The sequence below is a fragment of the Anopheles funestus genome, chromosome 2RL, assembly GCF_943734845.2.
Source record: "Anopheles funestus chromosome 2RL, idAnoFuneDA-416_04, whole genome shotgun sequence".
NCBI classification, from domain to species: domain Eukaryota; kingdom Metazoa; phylum Arthropoda; class Insecta; order Diptera; family Culicidae; genus Anopheles; species Anopheles funestus.
This window is the reverse complement of record NC_064598.1, coordinates 11,194,120-11,210,219: the sequence shown is the minus strand read 5'-3', so window position 1 is coordinate 11,210,219 and position 16,100 is coordinate 11,194,120. Positions and strand designations below refer to the sequence as shown.

The 16,100-nt window shown below is 40.0% G+C and overlaps 3 protein-coding genes across 20 annotated transcripts in view; 1 reads left to right on the top strand and 2 right to left on the bottom strand.

Moving 5' to 3' along the window:
- Nucleotides 1-16,100, top strand: part of LOC125765898 (low-density lipoprotein receptor) — a 161,643-nt gene that overhangs the window by 36,844 nt on the left and 108,699 nt on the right. For all 18 annotated transcript variants that reach the window (XR_007418632.1, XM_049431402.1, XM_049431422.1 and 15 more), the window contains one exon: nucleotides 1,551-1,688. Coding sequence is in view for 17 of the 18 variants with exons in the window: in XM_049431402.1 (XP_049287359.1) it covers nucleotides 1,551-1,688 (138 nt within the window). In the remaining variant the exon portion in view is untranslated. The remainder of the gene's footprint in view (nucleotides 1-1,550; nucleotides 1,689-16,100) is intronic.
- LOC125765971 (uncharacterized) lies at nucleotides 1,739-12,170 on the bottom strand. The gene has a single exon (XM_049431539.1). It carries the CDS (start codon nucleotides 12,168-12,170, stop codon nucleotides 11,178-11,180), a length of 993 nt encoding a protein of 330 aa, XP_049287496.1. The 3' UTR covers nucleotides 1,739-11,177.
- On the bottom strand, nucleotides 12,475-14,248 carry LOC125765978 (general odorant-binding protein 45-like). The gene has a single exon (XM_049431552.1). It carries the CDS (start codon nucleotides 13,323-13,325, stop codon nucleotides 12,483-12,485), a length of 843 nt encoding a protein of 280 aa, XP_049287509.1. The 5' UTR covers nucleotides 13,326-14,248; the 3' UTR covers nucleotides 12,475-12,482.

The following is a 16,100-nucleotide window of genomic DNA, read 5'->3' as shown; positions in this document are numbered from 1 at the left end:
GGATTGGTTTGCCGTGTATCGTTACGCATTAGGAACTCACAGTACTCGAACGTGGTACCGTAAATGAACATCAAATTTTGACGTTGCTTTGCGTACACGTTACTAGTAACATAGACCTTTGATAAGGGTTGGTCAACACTGGCGATCACATTTATTACTTGTGGAGAATAACGGGGATTCTGTAAGTTGCACTGTAGCACTGTTATATATTTATTTGGATCTAAAATACATTCAAATCTTCTCACATTAATGGGCTGAAAAATTGAACCAGGATCGTGTTATTATGTGATTCGTGTTTGTGAGGTTTGTGCTGATGATGATGCTTACTCTTGAATTTCTCTGAAAGGCTTCTTTTGCTCCAATCAAGGCTACAATAACAATAACATTAATGTAGAGCGGAAGATATCGTAACATTGCTGCTTGTATTGACGGGAGCGCGATTTGAATTATTCTGAATGTTACGTATATGCAATATACATTTAAAGCTGGTTTTTTGCCGAATAACGAAGCTTAACTAATAAGACGAAATTGGCCCCAATTTTATAGATTTGTTTTTACTCATCCGGCGCTACACACGCTTCGCGGTTTTAGCCTGCTGCAGGAGTCCTCTAAACTGTTAACGATCAAGCGCTGTTGTCTAGTAATTCATTATTCTGGCTTTTGTAGCCGACGCATCAACGACAGCACTCCATCTCAATTTGTATATATTACTCGTCCTCTGACCATGTAGACGAGCCCTCTCTTGCTATCTCTCTCTATCTTCTCCTGTATCTTTCTTTCTCTCTTTCTCTCTCTCTCTCTTTCTCTATTCTTGGCTTACTGATTTCTAAAGTCATACCGGTCATTTCTGGCTTACTAAACTCATGTTTACCACGTAGCCGGATTCAGAAAATCCTTGTGAGCTTTTCGACTGCGGCTAACAGGGTTTCTAGAGCTTTGGACAAAGTTCATGTCTCAGAGGTGTATGAAAGTACTGGAACTATATAGGTTCTATATAATCCCATGTTAGATTCTCCGACCGTCGAAAGACCGGTCGAAGGCAGCATTCCAATGCGTATCTTAGGATCAATGTTGTTGTTGGTCTGGACGACTTCAATGCCGTTGGAAGTTTAAACGACCTCCATGCTTGATCAGTTCGGTTACCATGATTGAACATCATTCGGTGCTCGGCCTATGGATTCGGATTATGGGTTTCTTCAATGAAAGGAATCATTAACATGATATCATTTTCTACTCTAGTCTCTAGTAGGTCGTTGAACAGATCGTTTATCAATTCATCAACATACTCCATCACGAGAGGATATCTTGTTGGTTACTGACCAGATCTCTATACTTTTTTTGACACCAGCTCACCTTAGGTCTAAAGTTGTTTCGGCGATCTGCTATCTGTTGGTTGCGTTGGTTGTACAACCTCAAATTGGAATAAAATCTTCCGTACGGTATTATTGGTGGTATAAAGTTTTCTACCAAGCAAGATTACTATCGATTATCGACTATTTTTTTACGTTAATGCTTATGTCTAATACAAAATTATTCTCTTTCCTCTTCAGTTAATATGACTCTCCAGTGCGCTGAACGTCAATTCCAGTGTGGCAATGGGCAGTGCATCCATAATAGTTTCGTGTGCGATGGAGAAGACGATTGCAATGATGGTAGTGATGAAGATGTGCTTGAATGCAAAGTCACAGGTAAGTTAAATTTCTTTAATATATTGATTAATATTGAATATTGATGAGTGAATGTGTTCTTCACGGGTATAAAATCTATTACCTTATAATATACTATCCAGATGTAGATGTATTTGCTAATCATTGGCCGTACACCGGATGATCTTGAGAAACTTGAATTCCGAACAAGTTTATCAAATTGAAAGCAGGGGCATCTTTGTGGTAAACTTTGAATTGAACATACCACCATAAAAGTTCCACATAGCATAGCAGTAGTATGTAGCTACTTTCTATAGCTCTCGTGGGAGTGAGGGCGTCTTTATAACATTCATTATTGATTGAAAAGTTTGTTTCGTTTAGCCGCAAACCCTTACCCATTTCCTTTTTACTAATAATAACAATCTTTTCTAAGGCGCTGGTACTGTTTGACCAAGGTTTTGAGCTTTCTAGCAGTAAATAGGGGAGTGTTTTTTTACATCCCTCTATCACTGCAGCTTCAAGCATAAAATACGACACCACTTTCAAAATGGACTTCGGGCATGATTGGTTCTCTTCTTGGTGGAGATAGAAAACTTGCTCAAAGTTTGGTATTAACTCGGAACCATTTCCTTTGTTCACATTCAAACCGGGCTTTACACTTCGGGTTGTTTTTTTTGTGTTGGGTTATTTTGCAAATGGAACGTTACTGTTAATTATTGAACCAAGCCGAAACATTCCAATAAAAGTTTGTCTTAAGCACATTAAACTGGCAACTCGTAAGCTTCCAATAAGAAGAAGGTTGGCGGCAAATGACTGATTTGTTTGGAAAGGCTTCGGAATTGTTTGAAGCTTTTATTACCATTAGTATAAACGTGGGATGGAATTGTGTGAAGAATGTTTAAATGTATTTAGCATGTATTATTCATAATGTTTTTTTCTATTACTTGCAACATCTTCTAAAAAGTTGTTAATTTCCTAGAATTTTTTTTTACATTCGAAGACTATCGAATTATCGATTCAATTTCCACTTATCTGTCAGTTTGTAGTAGTATTGATCAGCAAATTGAAAAAGCTCCTGAGGATACAACAACTGGAGAAAATGAAACGCAAATTGAAATTCATCCTTCTTTCCTCACTTGGGGAATTATTAGGAAAGGATTTTACTGTTGTTACAATGTGGGAAAAGAGTTATCTTTAGTGTTTCTCACAGATACTGAAGGCTTCATATGCTATGTGCTTGAAGAAAGAGTTTGAGTAGATCCACCAAATACACGGGAAATATTTGTGAATATTTCATTATAATTATAATTATTCATTATTGAAGCCATCAAAAGTTTGACAAAATTTTAATTTACTTTCTTTGCCACATGCTCTACATGTTTTACTCGAAATGCTTATCTATTTTAATCTACATTTGCATGATAACATATTAAAGAATTGGCCATGAACATTGCACTTCCATTCCAATATCAGGGAACAAAATATTTTAAGTATCTGTATATCATTAATCATAGTATTTACACCTTGACTTAGTGTTCAGCGTATTGTCAAAAGCTCGTGCTGATCACACAACGGCCAAATTAATGGGTTTTAGTCACCCAAATCGATATTGGATAGGCATCTTCAATCTTAAGTAATCCTTGGCGTGTACGAGGTATGGAGAAGAAGGAGAGCAAAAAAAAAAGATGTAATATATTCACCAACACCCGCGTTTACCAGTAGGCGTGCAGATAACGAATAAGTGGTGGCCTAATTGCGTCAATTTGTTCTTCGCTCGTCTTCCACCGGCCCTGGCATCGAGTAGAGGTGGTGGCACAAAAAAAGGTACATTCCCAAGGAAAATGGTTGCCACAAAAAACACCCCAAAATCGAAGAACGATTCGTTAACAAAAACAGTTATCGGCCAATCGACTGTGTAGGAGCGTAAAGAAGAAACAAGAAAAAAAGCGAATTCGCACAAATGATGATCTTGAATAGACAAACAGCACCCATAGCCAATGTGTGTCTGTCTCTCTGTACCGTACCGTAAGGTGGGTTATTTCCTGGAAGGAAAATGAACTAAAACGACTAACCTTCCCATCCCCGAATTGGATGGTGTGGTGGATGCTGTCGTGTGGTTCTGTTTGGAGTTGTGCGTTTTTGTGAATGATGAGTGTAATCATTTTTAGTATAATTTCGGGCGCATTTTTATGTGAGCATCCTTGCCTTTGCTCTGCTTTCGAAAGCTTTCGGGATAGCAAATTCCCCGTTTGAATCGGAACAGATTTTTGTCCACTAAAACACGAACACGGTTGGTGTTTGTGGTGGCTTGCCTGGTGAATATGCGTGTGGTTTATTTCCTCGATACTGCTCCGCAGCGGAGATAACGAGCAGGATAAACAGGGCGCTTATTTATTTTGGCAATGGTCGTGTACGCAGGCACTCCGGCACAGCACTCGGTACGGCACTTTCGCAGCCCGTTCCTTTGGAATGTTCGAGTTTCGATTCTGCTTTTACCGCACACTCGTGATGCGAGATGGAATGCGGGTTTTGTATGCACAGCTGACGCACCAGAACTCTCCACGGACTTGTTTCCCTTGTCATCGGCAACAGTCCGTAATCGGTAGTTATGGGATTTTGGGGGGTTTTTTCGCCGCAATGTGGGCTGAAAAAATTTGCTCTGGCGATTACATTTTATTGAGCAGTTTGATCGTGGCGCGAGGAGCCAAAACTGCATGGATTTGCCAAGTGTCTCTTTCCACAAGCTAAGGTAGCCTAGCTCTTTAAGAAGAAGCCGTATTTCACTCAACACCTCTTCACACGCGCCTGTACATGCGTTTGTTACCTTACGAGACCGCAAACCCAGGCTTTCAGCGAAAACCAGCAAACGGTTGTTGTACTGGTGAGGTTGTTTGGTTTTCTTTTTTTTGCCTCACCCATTCAGAAAGTATGATTCGGGGTTGTTTTTATTACTTACAAAAGCTCACGTTCAGTCTGATGCCATTCGCTGCGTGGTTTGTAAACATCCGTAGCACACACACAAAAAAAAACCCGAGGAGAGTGTGCAAAAAATCACGAAAAAACATTTAGTACCACCATAACCGGAAGCTTATAAAGATTACGCGCGCGCATGTCTCAGCATGACTAGGTGGGTTTTGCGAAAGTAATGCTAGAAATCGAAAAAGAATGGTATCATAAATTTTGCTACCGTTTGGAAAATATACCTATATATCATATTTTTCCTGTCCCACCTTTTTTATTCTCTCATACACCCGTCAGTAGTCAGTTGGGTTGGTGCAAAACCATCTGACACCATTATGTTACATTTAGGGAAAATAGGCTAGTCAGCGCGTACATTTTAGAGTGGAAGGTTTTTTTGTATCTTCTTGTTACAAAATCATCCTGGAAGGATCGCCAAAGCTAACAGGTGAATGGGTCAAAAATGTGTTTCGGCTAGTGGAGTTTATTTCCTGTTGAATTTACCCAACTGTTCCACGATGTTTAGTGGAAAATAAAATTATCTTTAGATGGAAAGTAGTCCTCTGTTAGGGAAAAAGAACCGTTGTTGTAACTGAAAATGTAACAAGTTGGCCGTGTATTCCTTTTACAGGGTTTTTCGATTTTGGCTGGCTCACAACTGATTCACTCAAAAAAACTTTGAGAATTGGAATTGAAAGAATTGGATTTGGATTTTTTACCAGGAGTCATTGATTTCAACCACCACACATTTTCTCCTTTTTGCAACTCGACTCACCGCAGCTACATGTAAACACTCATGAGTGAGTAAGATAAAAAAGAGTAGTTAACACTCCCCGTGATGAGTGAGTGCAACTCACTCACTAGTACGTTTTCACTCACTCTCTTACTCCTACTCATTATGCACATCTTTAGTTCAAACTAAATCGGAAACCCTGTATCCTTTCCTTACTAGCAGTTACTATACTTTTACTTATTGCTTCTTGTCACCATGTACTTCTGCAGAGTTCGGATCTAAAGTAACCAAAAGAAAGAAAAAAGAAAAGCGCAAGAATAACGGCAGGTGATGCATGTCCGAGCTGATGTTAAATCTTTCAACCGGGTAGCCCTTTATGGTCGTAAATATTTATAGCAAACACAACGGAAAGTACGTCATAAATCAAATCAAGCAGGAGACCGGTAATAAAGACGACATTTTGCACGTTCGCTTAAAGTGGTGTACAATCTTATAACGTAGAGGTAGAATCGTAGACGTATTTAGATGGAGTAGACAACTAGTTTTGTAGTGCTGGTGAAATGAATTTCCAAGCATCAGGATCATGCAATGTTGGTTCAGTGCGTTATCGATCAAATGCCGTCGGTGAATAGCAAGCAACACAGACGTTGCATTTGCGTTGATTAGAGTGCAATCGGGAAAATTGCATTTAATTCATCTTCTGCATTCTGCTACTTCCTGCTAGTTCTGCTACTGAAAACTTCAAAATCGGCAAAATAGCTCTATTCGTTTAATGGAATCGATGGAAAAAACCCATTCGCTTAAACTCATCATCATCTGCCGTTGGATTCGATGCGTTGCGCGCTGCTCTAGATCGCTTTTAATCTATAACCGAACATAGTTATCAAGCAATGCTTTCACAACCTGATCAATGTGTTTGCTTGTTAACGCAAACACGACAATGTTTGGGGGGAAGCGACGACGAAAGGCGGTATCGTAATGCTCGAGTTTCGCTATAATTAGGCAAAAGTTCTCAATTACTGCTTTACGCTTTTGCGTCCAACGTAAACGAGCTCGAGATGAACGGTTTGCCACAGGAACGAAACGATGCCCCGGTGGTGGGCGTTTGATTACCGAAGCGATAAAATCTGAACTCAAAATAATTGTGACATTTGGACTGTTTCGAAAGTAGCGTTTGGAGTACTACACACACACCATCAGTTGGGTTGCCCAGGGTCGATTACACTGGTGATGAGTATTTATGTGATTTGCATGATACTGTTACGGGTACGGAAACCTTCATCATGAGTCTCGCGGAACGTCACTGGAATGTAACGAATCGAGAAGTATGGTTGAAAGAATGGTGATTTATGTTGCAACCGGCATCGTCAAAGTGGGTTGTGGATCAATGTACGTAAGAGTGGGCAGAACTTCGTAACAAAGGCGGGTTTATCTTCCCATGAGCTGAACCGATAGCCACCAAACATTAAACATTGCAAATCGGTTTTAGGAAATTGGATATTTTGCTAATGTGAATGGAAGGTATTTTTTCATATGAATTATTGGTTGCCAGATGTATTGGAGATCTAATTTAAAGATATAATCAATTCAAAGAATAGTAGAAATTGTTACAACAAAATGATGCTCATACAGTTTGATGATTTGTTTATTAAATTAAATGAGTTCTGGTATTTCTACAAAGTAATATATCAACACTAACACTAAAATTTAACTAAAATTAAACACACAAAAAAGGACATTTCAACGCTAATAAAGTTATTGAATTGTTTGATAAAGGTTGCGCAATCACCGTTTAATGGTAATTCAATTGTTCTTTTGCATGTGAAAAGTCGAAAAAAAATTCAAAGTTTTCTATCGTGAATGATTCGATTGTCTCGCATTGCATTTTTCCGGTTTTCGATCGGGTTTTGTTCGTTTTTCTCAACTGCTGAATATACCTAAACGGGATGGATGATAGTTTTACCTCTATGCTTTTATGTTTGAATAAAAAAAAAAAAACACACACACACACATAAAGAATCACATTTTTATGGAAAGGCTTCTTCATCCAATACAAAAAAGTCAGCATAACTTTTTAGTTTTTGCGATAATGTTAATAGGTTTGGGGGTGTGTGTGTTTTTTTACATTTATTTCTTAGTTATCGAACTTCAATATTCTAACAGTATGGTGGAGGCGTATCTTTTATCACAAAATAAAATTTAATTTTTTTATGTGACGTGCTCCTTTTGTTGAAAACTTTTGTGATTCTTTTTTCTCAGAAAAAAAAACTTTTTAATCTGCAGACAATTGAAAAGCTACCGATCGGTAGCCTTTTTGTTAAAATAAATCCTTTTTTTCTCATATCTACATTGGAACAAAGTTAGTGAGGAACAAAAGATTTTTTCGAAACCCCTAGAAAACGCTTATTCACCGACATTCGATACATAAAATTCCACATCACAATAGTGTTACACAACATAGTGGGAAAAGTGCTCGAAATGCATTGATTAGCATTTGTGGACATGGATAAAATATGTGTTATAACAGTTGAGGGCAAAAATCTTGCACGAATTACCGGTTATCATTGCATCGAAAGAATGCAATCACCAAATTCTCCCGACCGGTTGCATTGCATTGTCGGCAAAAAGGCAGATAACATATTTGCTACCATTTCTCAATCAGAAAGTCTTGTCTCTGTGGGTTGCGTCTATGGTACAGGATGCACGAAACCCCGTGCCGGAATCGGATGGTAGAAAATGTGTGGTGAGCTATTGGCAGCAAAGCAGTAGCAGAAAACGAAAATTGGCCAGTACCCTATTTGGAATTTGCATAAATACAAGCTTTCGCCCTCGGTATTTCTCCTAGGCCCATGCTGTCTAATGCAGATAAAAAGCCCACTCAATCATTTGGCGTACTCTTCCTGCAGGCTTTAGATATCGTGCTGAAGACCAGGTTGTTTGAATCGTTCATGGCAGAAAATTCATCTTTCATTTCATTCCTATGTCATGCATCCAGATGCAGTCGCCAGATTCCTAGTGCATTTAGCTATGGTTGCAATGCTCTTTGTCTAGCACCATGTGCAACCCCGTCAGTTGACCGTTGCGTTTGATGCCGCCGGCATGTGTGTAGGTGCGGAAGTTCCAACATATGGTCGAGTAAATATTATCGTATTGAAAACCGTATCGAACGAAATATGGAGCTGACTGAGCATTTGGATCGAGTTGTAGACATTTCGTTTGAAACCAGATGGAAATATTCACCAACTCTACGGTTGCAGTAGATCCATTATACACCGAGAGCAATAAGGTTTCGAAACAGGGCAGGCGTATGAATCAAATTTCATTTTGTTCGGTTAACGAGTCCTTCCAATTGGGATACCATTTTGTTGTGTATTCATATGACGGGGGAGTGTACGTGAAAATCATTAACTGTGCCTTACGCTATTCTGACCATATGTTGTGAAGATACTCAATCCAAAAGAAATAAATTGAGTTTATTTTGGAAAATTATAAAATTAATTATAAGAAAAAAAATTGAAAGAGATTTTTAATTTCATCTTTGATCGAACAATCGCAATACATGACAGCTAAACGTCCTCAGATGACACGCCAATGACATCTGCCATAAATAAGTGGAAGTACATGATATTCAAATTAAAGTGACAGATTAATTTTGACAGTCGGATTTTGATTATTTTGAACATAACTAGTCTTTATATGTTTTACGTAATTTAATATTTTAAATAATAATTTTTTCATAAAAACACAATAAGTAATTCAAACAAACATCGTATGGGTGTCAAAAGGCTTCTCAGGGCGCGTGTATACTCGCACGATCGTACTTAATTCATTACGGTAAGATGCGCTTCATTTTTAATATCATGTGCTTCCATTCAGTTTCAACTGGTAGAATTAGTGTGTCATCCAAGGTCCTTTAGATCTCATGTGTTGCGATTATTGTTTTACTCGCTTGCCTTGTCTTATCATAAAACAAATCAAAAAATGACATGAACAAAACTAATTCAACTAAGTTTATCGTGTTTTGTTTTGAAGTAACTTACCAGAAATCAAATGAAATAAACTTTGTTTTTTTCCATACCAGCCTTCTCAACTGATGCAAACAAATCAAATGTTTTATCAACATACACGATGACCTGACTACTGTAAAGGTCACGTATACATGAATGTAACGTAAAAACACAGTTTACGCTGCGTATAAACACTAGAAAGTAGAAATTGCTGGCCTACGCTTTTGTGGAGCATCGGTAAACGTGTTTAACAAAGCCATGTTTATCATGAACTTGTATATCATCGTCTTCATAAACCAACGCTGCTTCACTATGTTATAAAGAGTAAACTGATGTAAAAAGGAGGGATAATAAGGGTTGGTCGTGCTAATTTCGAGTCGTAAAGTATTTTTTGACAATTATTTATTATTTAAATCACAAAACAGGGATAGTTTCATATTTGATGGTAATTTGAATTGTAAATTTTATTATGAACATTATGTTTTGGGCCTTCTTATAGTCCTCAAAACTAAAACAATGAGTAAAGATTCCCTCCCAAAAGGATAGTTTCTTTAAAAGCAACACTTTAGTGAAAGTTGAGTGTAAAGTTTTGCAGTAGGGCATGCCCTAGCGCATCAATTACATATTGAGTGTGGCAAAACAAAATACAATCCCTACACCGGAGATTGTTGACCTGCCGAATAGTAAAGGACAAACTGTTCATGTACAAATTTTCTCAGCAATATCAACCTTTATCAGGCAATGGAAAACTTTCAGTACATTGTGACAATACTTCATGCGCTTCTTCCCAAGCCTTTGCAGCAATTCGGATTCATACGTATTGTGAAGATGTTAGTATGCTCAAGGGCATTTTTGTTGTGTTCTTCTAGCTACACAGAGGCAAAGGTAGCAAAGTTTTCCATTTGGCGAGCGAGTTACAGCTACCATGTCTGCCACTACTACCACGGGATCGGTTTTTGCAAGCACTCGGTGTAATGAAATGTAAATGTAAGCACTTTTTTTCGTTGCTTTCGCTCTTTCGAAGCTTATTTTCTTACCGGCCCAGGTGAGTCCCGGGTGTGTACGGCGGGCGGAGGCACTGTGTAGAGAGACTAGGAGCTCACAATACTGACGCTCCTGAAGTTCGTTTTTGGAGCAGGTTTTCCCTGTGTCCCGGTGTGCCTTTGCATATCTTACATAGCCTTTCCATTGGTTCACACCACTTGGCACCATCGGGCAGGAGTGCATTATCCGCATCCGACGAGTTAGTAGAGGAAGAGCTTCCTTGAGTTGCCGATTATGTATTCAAAAGGGGCCAGCGTTCCCGCGCGAAACGCGACGAAGGTGAAAGAAGCGCAAAATGCAGGATTTAAACCGCTAACAGGGAATGCACATTGCACACAGAACCGAACACATTTGCGAGTTTTGTTTTGCATTAAATGTAAATTTTCTGCTCCTTTGACGGTAATGTTTTTTTCGCTTTTCTTTATCTTTTCCTCTTGTACAACGATAGGTCGTCTATTTGGTTTAGAATCATGTGCAAAAGTAACACATTTGTGACAGTTTGTGTAACGTTTGGCCCTTGTAAACACGTGGCTAATTGTTGTGTTTTGTGTTCATAGAGGTAAAACATTTGTTTCTTCAAACAAAAAGACTCCTGATTGCTTGCATTCCTTTTCGGATTTGCCATTCACTAGCGAATGTTCATGAATGTCTAATGGTAATTTCTGAATTCCAAGAATTTATGCACGCAGGCTATCTTCATTCTATAAAAGCTTTGAATATAATATAAGTTTAAGAGTGTTTATTTACAAAACTTAACAATTAGAATACACAGCCGCCACACGCTTAACGTTAGCAGGAGCTTAACAGTAAGTCCAGATTTCCGGGAAGTTCTCTAAACATATCGAATCCATTAGGTTGCTCTGGTTGCAACGGTAATGGTGATGGGCCTTCCAGAAGCTGATCATTTTTGAATATAGGATGTTGAAAGATTTTGTTTTTATTCCGAATGAAATACTGCTCAAAGTCAGGACGCAAGCAGACGAAAAATTGTTTGAATGCACGTGTACACTTGTCCGATGTAGCCGGTTGCTGATGTCGCTGCAGACACATGTTGTGACGGAGCTTAAAGCTGTCGAGATCCTCTCCCGGAGGGTTAAACTGACGATGCAAGTTATCAAGTAGTGCACCATGTTGATCGGTATAGAATTGGGAACGAATAGCGGCACAGCGTATCAGGCAGTGAACCTCTGCCCTATCGGCAATGTTACCTTTGGTAAGGTTTGCGAGTAAAACACCGGGCAGATTCACTTCACGCGCACAGTCTATGAGATTGGTTAGGATTTTCTCCGGTTCCAGTGGCTCAAATTTTACGATCGGAGCCATTGTAGTCGTTCCAAGGTTAAACAGCTGACGCAACAGTGCACGGAACGTTCGGAAAGCGTAGAACGCTCTGGCACAGTTATCCAGTGGATCAAGTAATGTCAACTTAAGCGCAATACTATCGTTCAGCTTCTTCTTGAAGTGGACATCAACCAGTGGACTAAACTGTTCCTCCACCAGGCTAACGTTGAACCCGAGCCTATCGTCCCAGAAGTCTAGCGTAATGCCAACGCACCGGATCATACACATCGTTTCCCGGTCACCCGGATACTGGTGTTTTTTGTACTGTCCCAACCGTAGTGGATTGATGCCGAGAAAGTGTACACAGTCCTGCTGGGCTTTCAGGAAGCTCTTCCCAGCGAAGATGTTTGCCTCCGCCACGTGTAACGCTGAGACGAGCGACAGGAAAGCTAGTAGAGCTGCCGTAGCTGCCGCTACGTTTGAACTACGGTCACGTTCCATGGCTGCTGGTGGACTGCACTGTACTGGAGCGCATGCAACCTTCTAGGATCGGTTTTAAAGACGGATGTTATGTAAAAAGCAAAACCAGCAAAGCACCCGATAAGACACGCCCCAAGACAGTGATAGAGACTAGGACACGTTTTCATGCGCACCGTGCGAGCAAGCTGTCAGTAAAAAGCCTTATAGAGACACAGTAGGAAGTACCGTTCCGAACCGTCGAAATAAAGCAACCGAAAAAAAAGAAGATAGTGCGTTTTGTCCGGCAGCGCAGGGTCGTTTATTGTTTACCCACAAACCGACTGTCCGTTACAACTAGCTAGCATTGGCCCGGATGAGTGCACCGAATTGCTTGCTAAAGCACCGATACAGCTTACCGTACGCTAGAGCATTTTTGTCTTGCGCGTTCAACAGCGGCTGGTTGGCGTGCATGCATAGTTCAGCTATCCGGCGGAACTCCTTTTCCGATTGACCTGCACCGAACAGCTTGTACAATCGCGATAGGTTTGGCCCTTTCTCATCGTCGTAAAGTTCCGTCCGCAGGCCAAAGCATCGTATGAGGCTGCGTGTTTTCTCATCATTCGGGAAGACACCTTGCTGATACAGATCCCGGAGATTCTTGGGTATTCGTAGGATCTTCGCACAGATTGTTAACGATCGCATAAATTCATTCCCATCGAAGACATAGGGTGGCTCCTCCGGCAGCGTATCTTTCACTCCAAATCCATTCTTCTGTGCCTCCAGAAAGCAGCGGAATCCGGTGTATGCTTTCGTACACGTATCGGTTGGAGGACATGCAGCAATACGCTGCTCTGCACAGCTTAAAATTTGCTGCTGCGCTCGGCTATCTGCTGCCAGCTGAGGGAAGAGGTTGATGAGCCCTTCCATTTTGAATCCGTGAGTGTCGTCCCAGAATCCAACGATAATGCCGGCACAACGCACCATACACATCGTGTCATGATCGGTCGGGTAGATACTGTTATTGTACTGCACCAGACGGTTATCGCAGATGCCTAAATATTTCACGCAAGCTGCTTGTGCTTCGAGCAGCGGACCAGGAGGAGGATCACGAGCTCCAAACATTGCAGATATTGAGGTTAGTCCCATTAGTAGTAGGACTACCTCAACGATAGTTAGTTGCACGGTACCTAACATCATATGTACAGTCTAGACACTACAGTTGAACTGCAAGCGTTAAGAAACATTGGGAGAGTTTTTATAATAAATGTCACGGTCAAGTTTGATGGTCATTGACAGCCAGGTTGCTGCTGTTCTGTCGCGCCATTGTAGACAACAAACGAAAATAATGTCGACAAAAAGATGCACTCCATTGCTGGGAATGTCATCCCGTACGGAAGCGGACGGTGAAGCACCAGAAATAATATTTATGCTAGTTGAAGGTTTGTTTTACATTAGTGAATTATGCTTTATTTTCATTCATTTCAACACCCGGCGAACTCACTACCTTCTCGGCACAACCAGAAAACAGTGCAACTAGTTACGGCTGTTCATGTTATAGTGTACCGGATTTTGTTCGGCCTTCTCTACATAGACGGCAGCAATAAGCGAGTTCATGTTGGAATCGACGTACTTGCGGAACTCCTCCAGGAAACAGAGTTCCTGTTTGTATGCGGCCTCACACGGGTCGTTACAGGGTGAGGTGTTGGCCGCCAGACACTGTTCCGCCTTCTGACGGAAGCAGTTATAGTCCTGTCCGAGACCGTACTGCAGGTAGTGCCGATCGATGTCGGAACCAGTTTCGTCACAGTACAGGTTCAGGTTGGCGGAGAGACACCGTACGAAGCACTGCGTTTCCGGACAGTTCGGGAACACACCGGCAAGGTAGAGTGGGAAACGTTCCTCCGGAATTCTCAGCTTGTTGAAACACGTGGTGGCCGTTTGCAGAAACTGTAGAAAGTCGGACACGATGAAGGTGGATGTGGCTGGCATTTGATATTGCATCGGCTGCGGACCGAAGATGGAGGATTCCGTTTTGGCAGATTCGGTCGTGGCCACAACAACCAGCAAAACGATCAAACTTCCAATGCTAAGAGAATTCATTTTTGGGTATTTCACTAGCCTACGCAGTTGATTGATGAGTCTGGCGGTCGTTTGTTTGCCAACCGTTCCGTTGCCACAAGTTGTAGTGCTAAGTTGCAACGATGAAGCAGTATATTTATAGTGTGAATTTTGGTGTTTTGAATATTTGAGGTTATATGCCACTGACTTATATCATTCCCCTAACCGGTAGACGTGGTACTGTGGCGAACATCTTATCGTAAAGTACCGCGGAATCGTACCAGGAAACCAAACACTGCTTTGATAACACTGCTGTCCCCAAACGTTCATTTAGGGGTTTTGGCGTCTTTTTGGTTTTTTGTTGGCCAAATAAAATTTATACTGTGGTATTTTGATATAATTGTAAGGCAAAGAAACAAAGCCAAATGCGCATTGTTAGGAACGACGTGAAAAGAGTTATTTCTGGAATGGCAACAGTTTTTTTCAATTGGGATTTATTCCAAAAAAGAAATAGACTGTAACGAGTAAGAAATATGAATGAAAAAGTGTAGTGCTTGCAAATCAGTGTATCTATTATAATTTTTCTTTTCTGCATAATGTTGCAAAAAAAGAGAAGCTGCACCTGTTGTTTAAACTAGTTTCCCGACGCAGTCGGTCGCTGCGCAACTTTTGCCAACAGTTGCAGTGTTTCTGCAACCAGACAGCCACAGTTCTCCAGACAGCGGTGAACCAATTTTCGGTACACGGTTAGATGAGCGATTCTATGCGAATGAACATTCTAATGGTAAAGTTGTGCTGGGACCAAAATCTGTTCTTACCGTACAAGTTGTACGTGTACTCGATGGCTAGAACTTGCAGACGTTAGGAGTTTCTTCCAAATTTCAAGATGTACCCTAGATTGCTTTGTGTGCATTATTATTCAGAAACGTTGAACAATTTTGAATGATGAGTAAATGGTTTGCACAAATAGTTGCAATTTTTAAAGCCAAATTGTATGTACTAGTGTACTGGTAACTCATTAACACACGTTTGGCTTATCAATAATGTTTAAATTTATTTTTCAATGGATGCTACCGGGATTACGATCTGGGAAAATGGTCTATCAGGTTGTGTCTACTATAAAGAAGCTTTTTAAACTATTTTTTTAACGCGTTCAAAGATAGTTAGTCTCTGTTATGAAGGGATTCTGGAATAAAATGTGTCCCGTAGTTATGTGGACATGTGGAAGTTAATTAAGGAACCATATCTTTGAAGAGTAGTAGAAATAGTAAAAGTTTTATTTGTTATTTTGTCTGCGTTTAGTTTTTTCTCATTTTTCTTTCGGCAATACAACTTCAGGAGGTTATTTAAATACCCATTGCTGGATAGCTGGACATGGTCCAGAATGAATGTGATATTAATTTGTTTGCGTCTGCTGCTACTAAATTCACAACAACGTGGGGTTTTCAGTACTTACTAAATATAAAATTAGTATTAACATGGTTGTATATTTACCCTAGATTGAAAATTAATTACTCTTCTTTCCTTTCTACTTACAGGTATGAGGTTCCCTTCTTACAAATCTGCTCATTTTGGTTTGTTTTACATAGCCTAAGTAAACATACACATATTTAATGTATGTTTCCGGAAAATTAATTCTGGCTAAGGTTCAAATCGAAATCTAATACAATCTGGAGTTTATATAATGAATTTCAGGTATGTGTTATGATTTAGTAGAAATAATTAAGTTTTACCTTTCACGGAAGAGCGATCCTTTGATTGAGTTAATTAAAATGTTTTTTAATTTTTAATTAATAATTTAATAATTTTTTTAACAGTAAGAACACTAAACTATATAATATTTAAGCATTACACCCCCAATTTACCTTTACTGTGCACAAACAGAATAAAACCAACATCTATCTGTGCACTTAG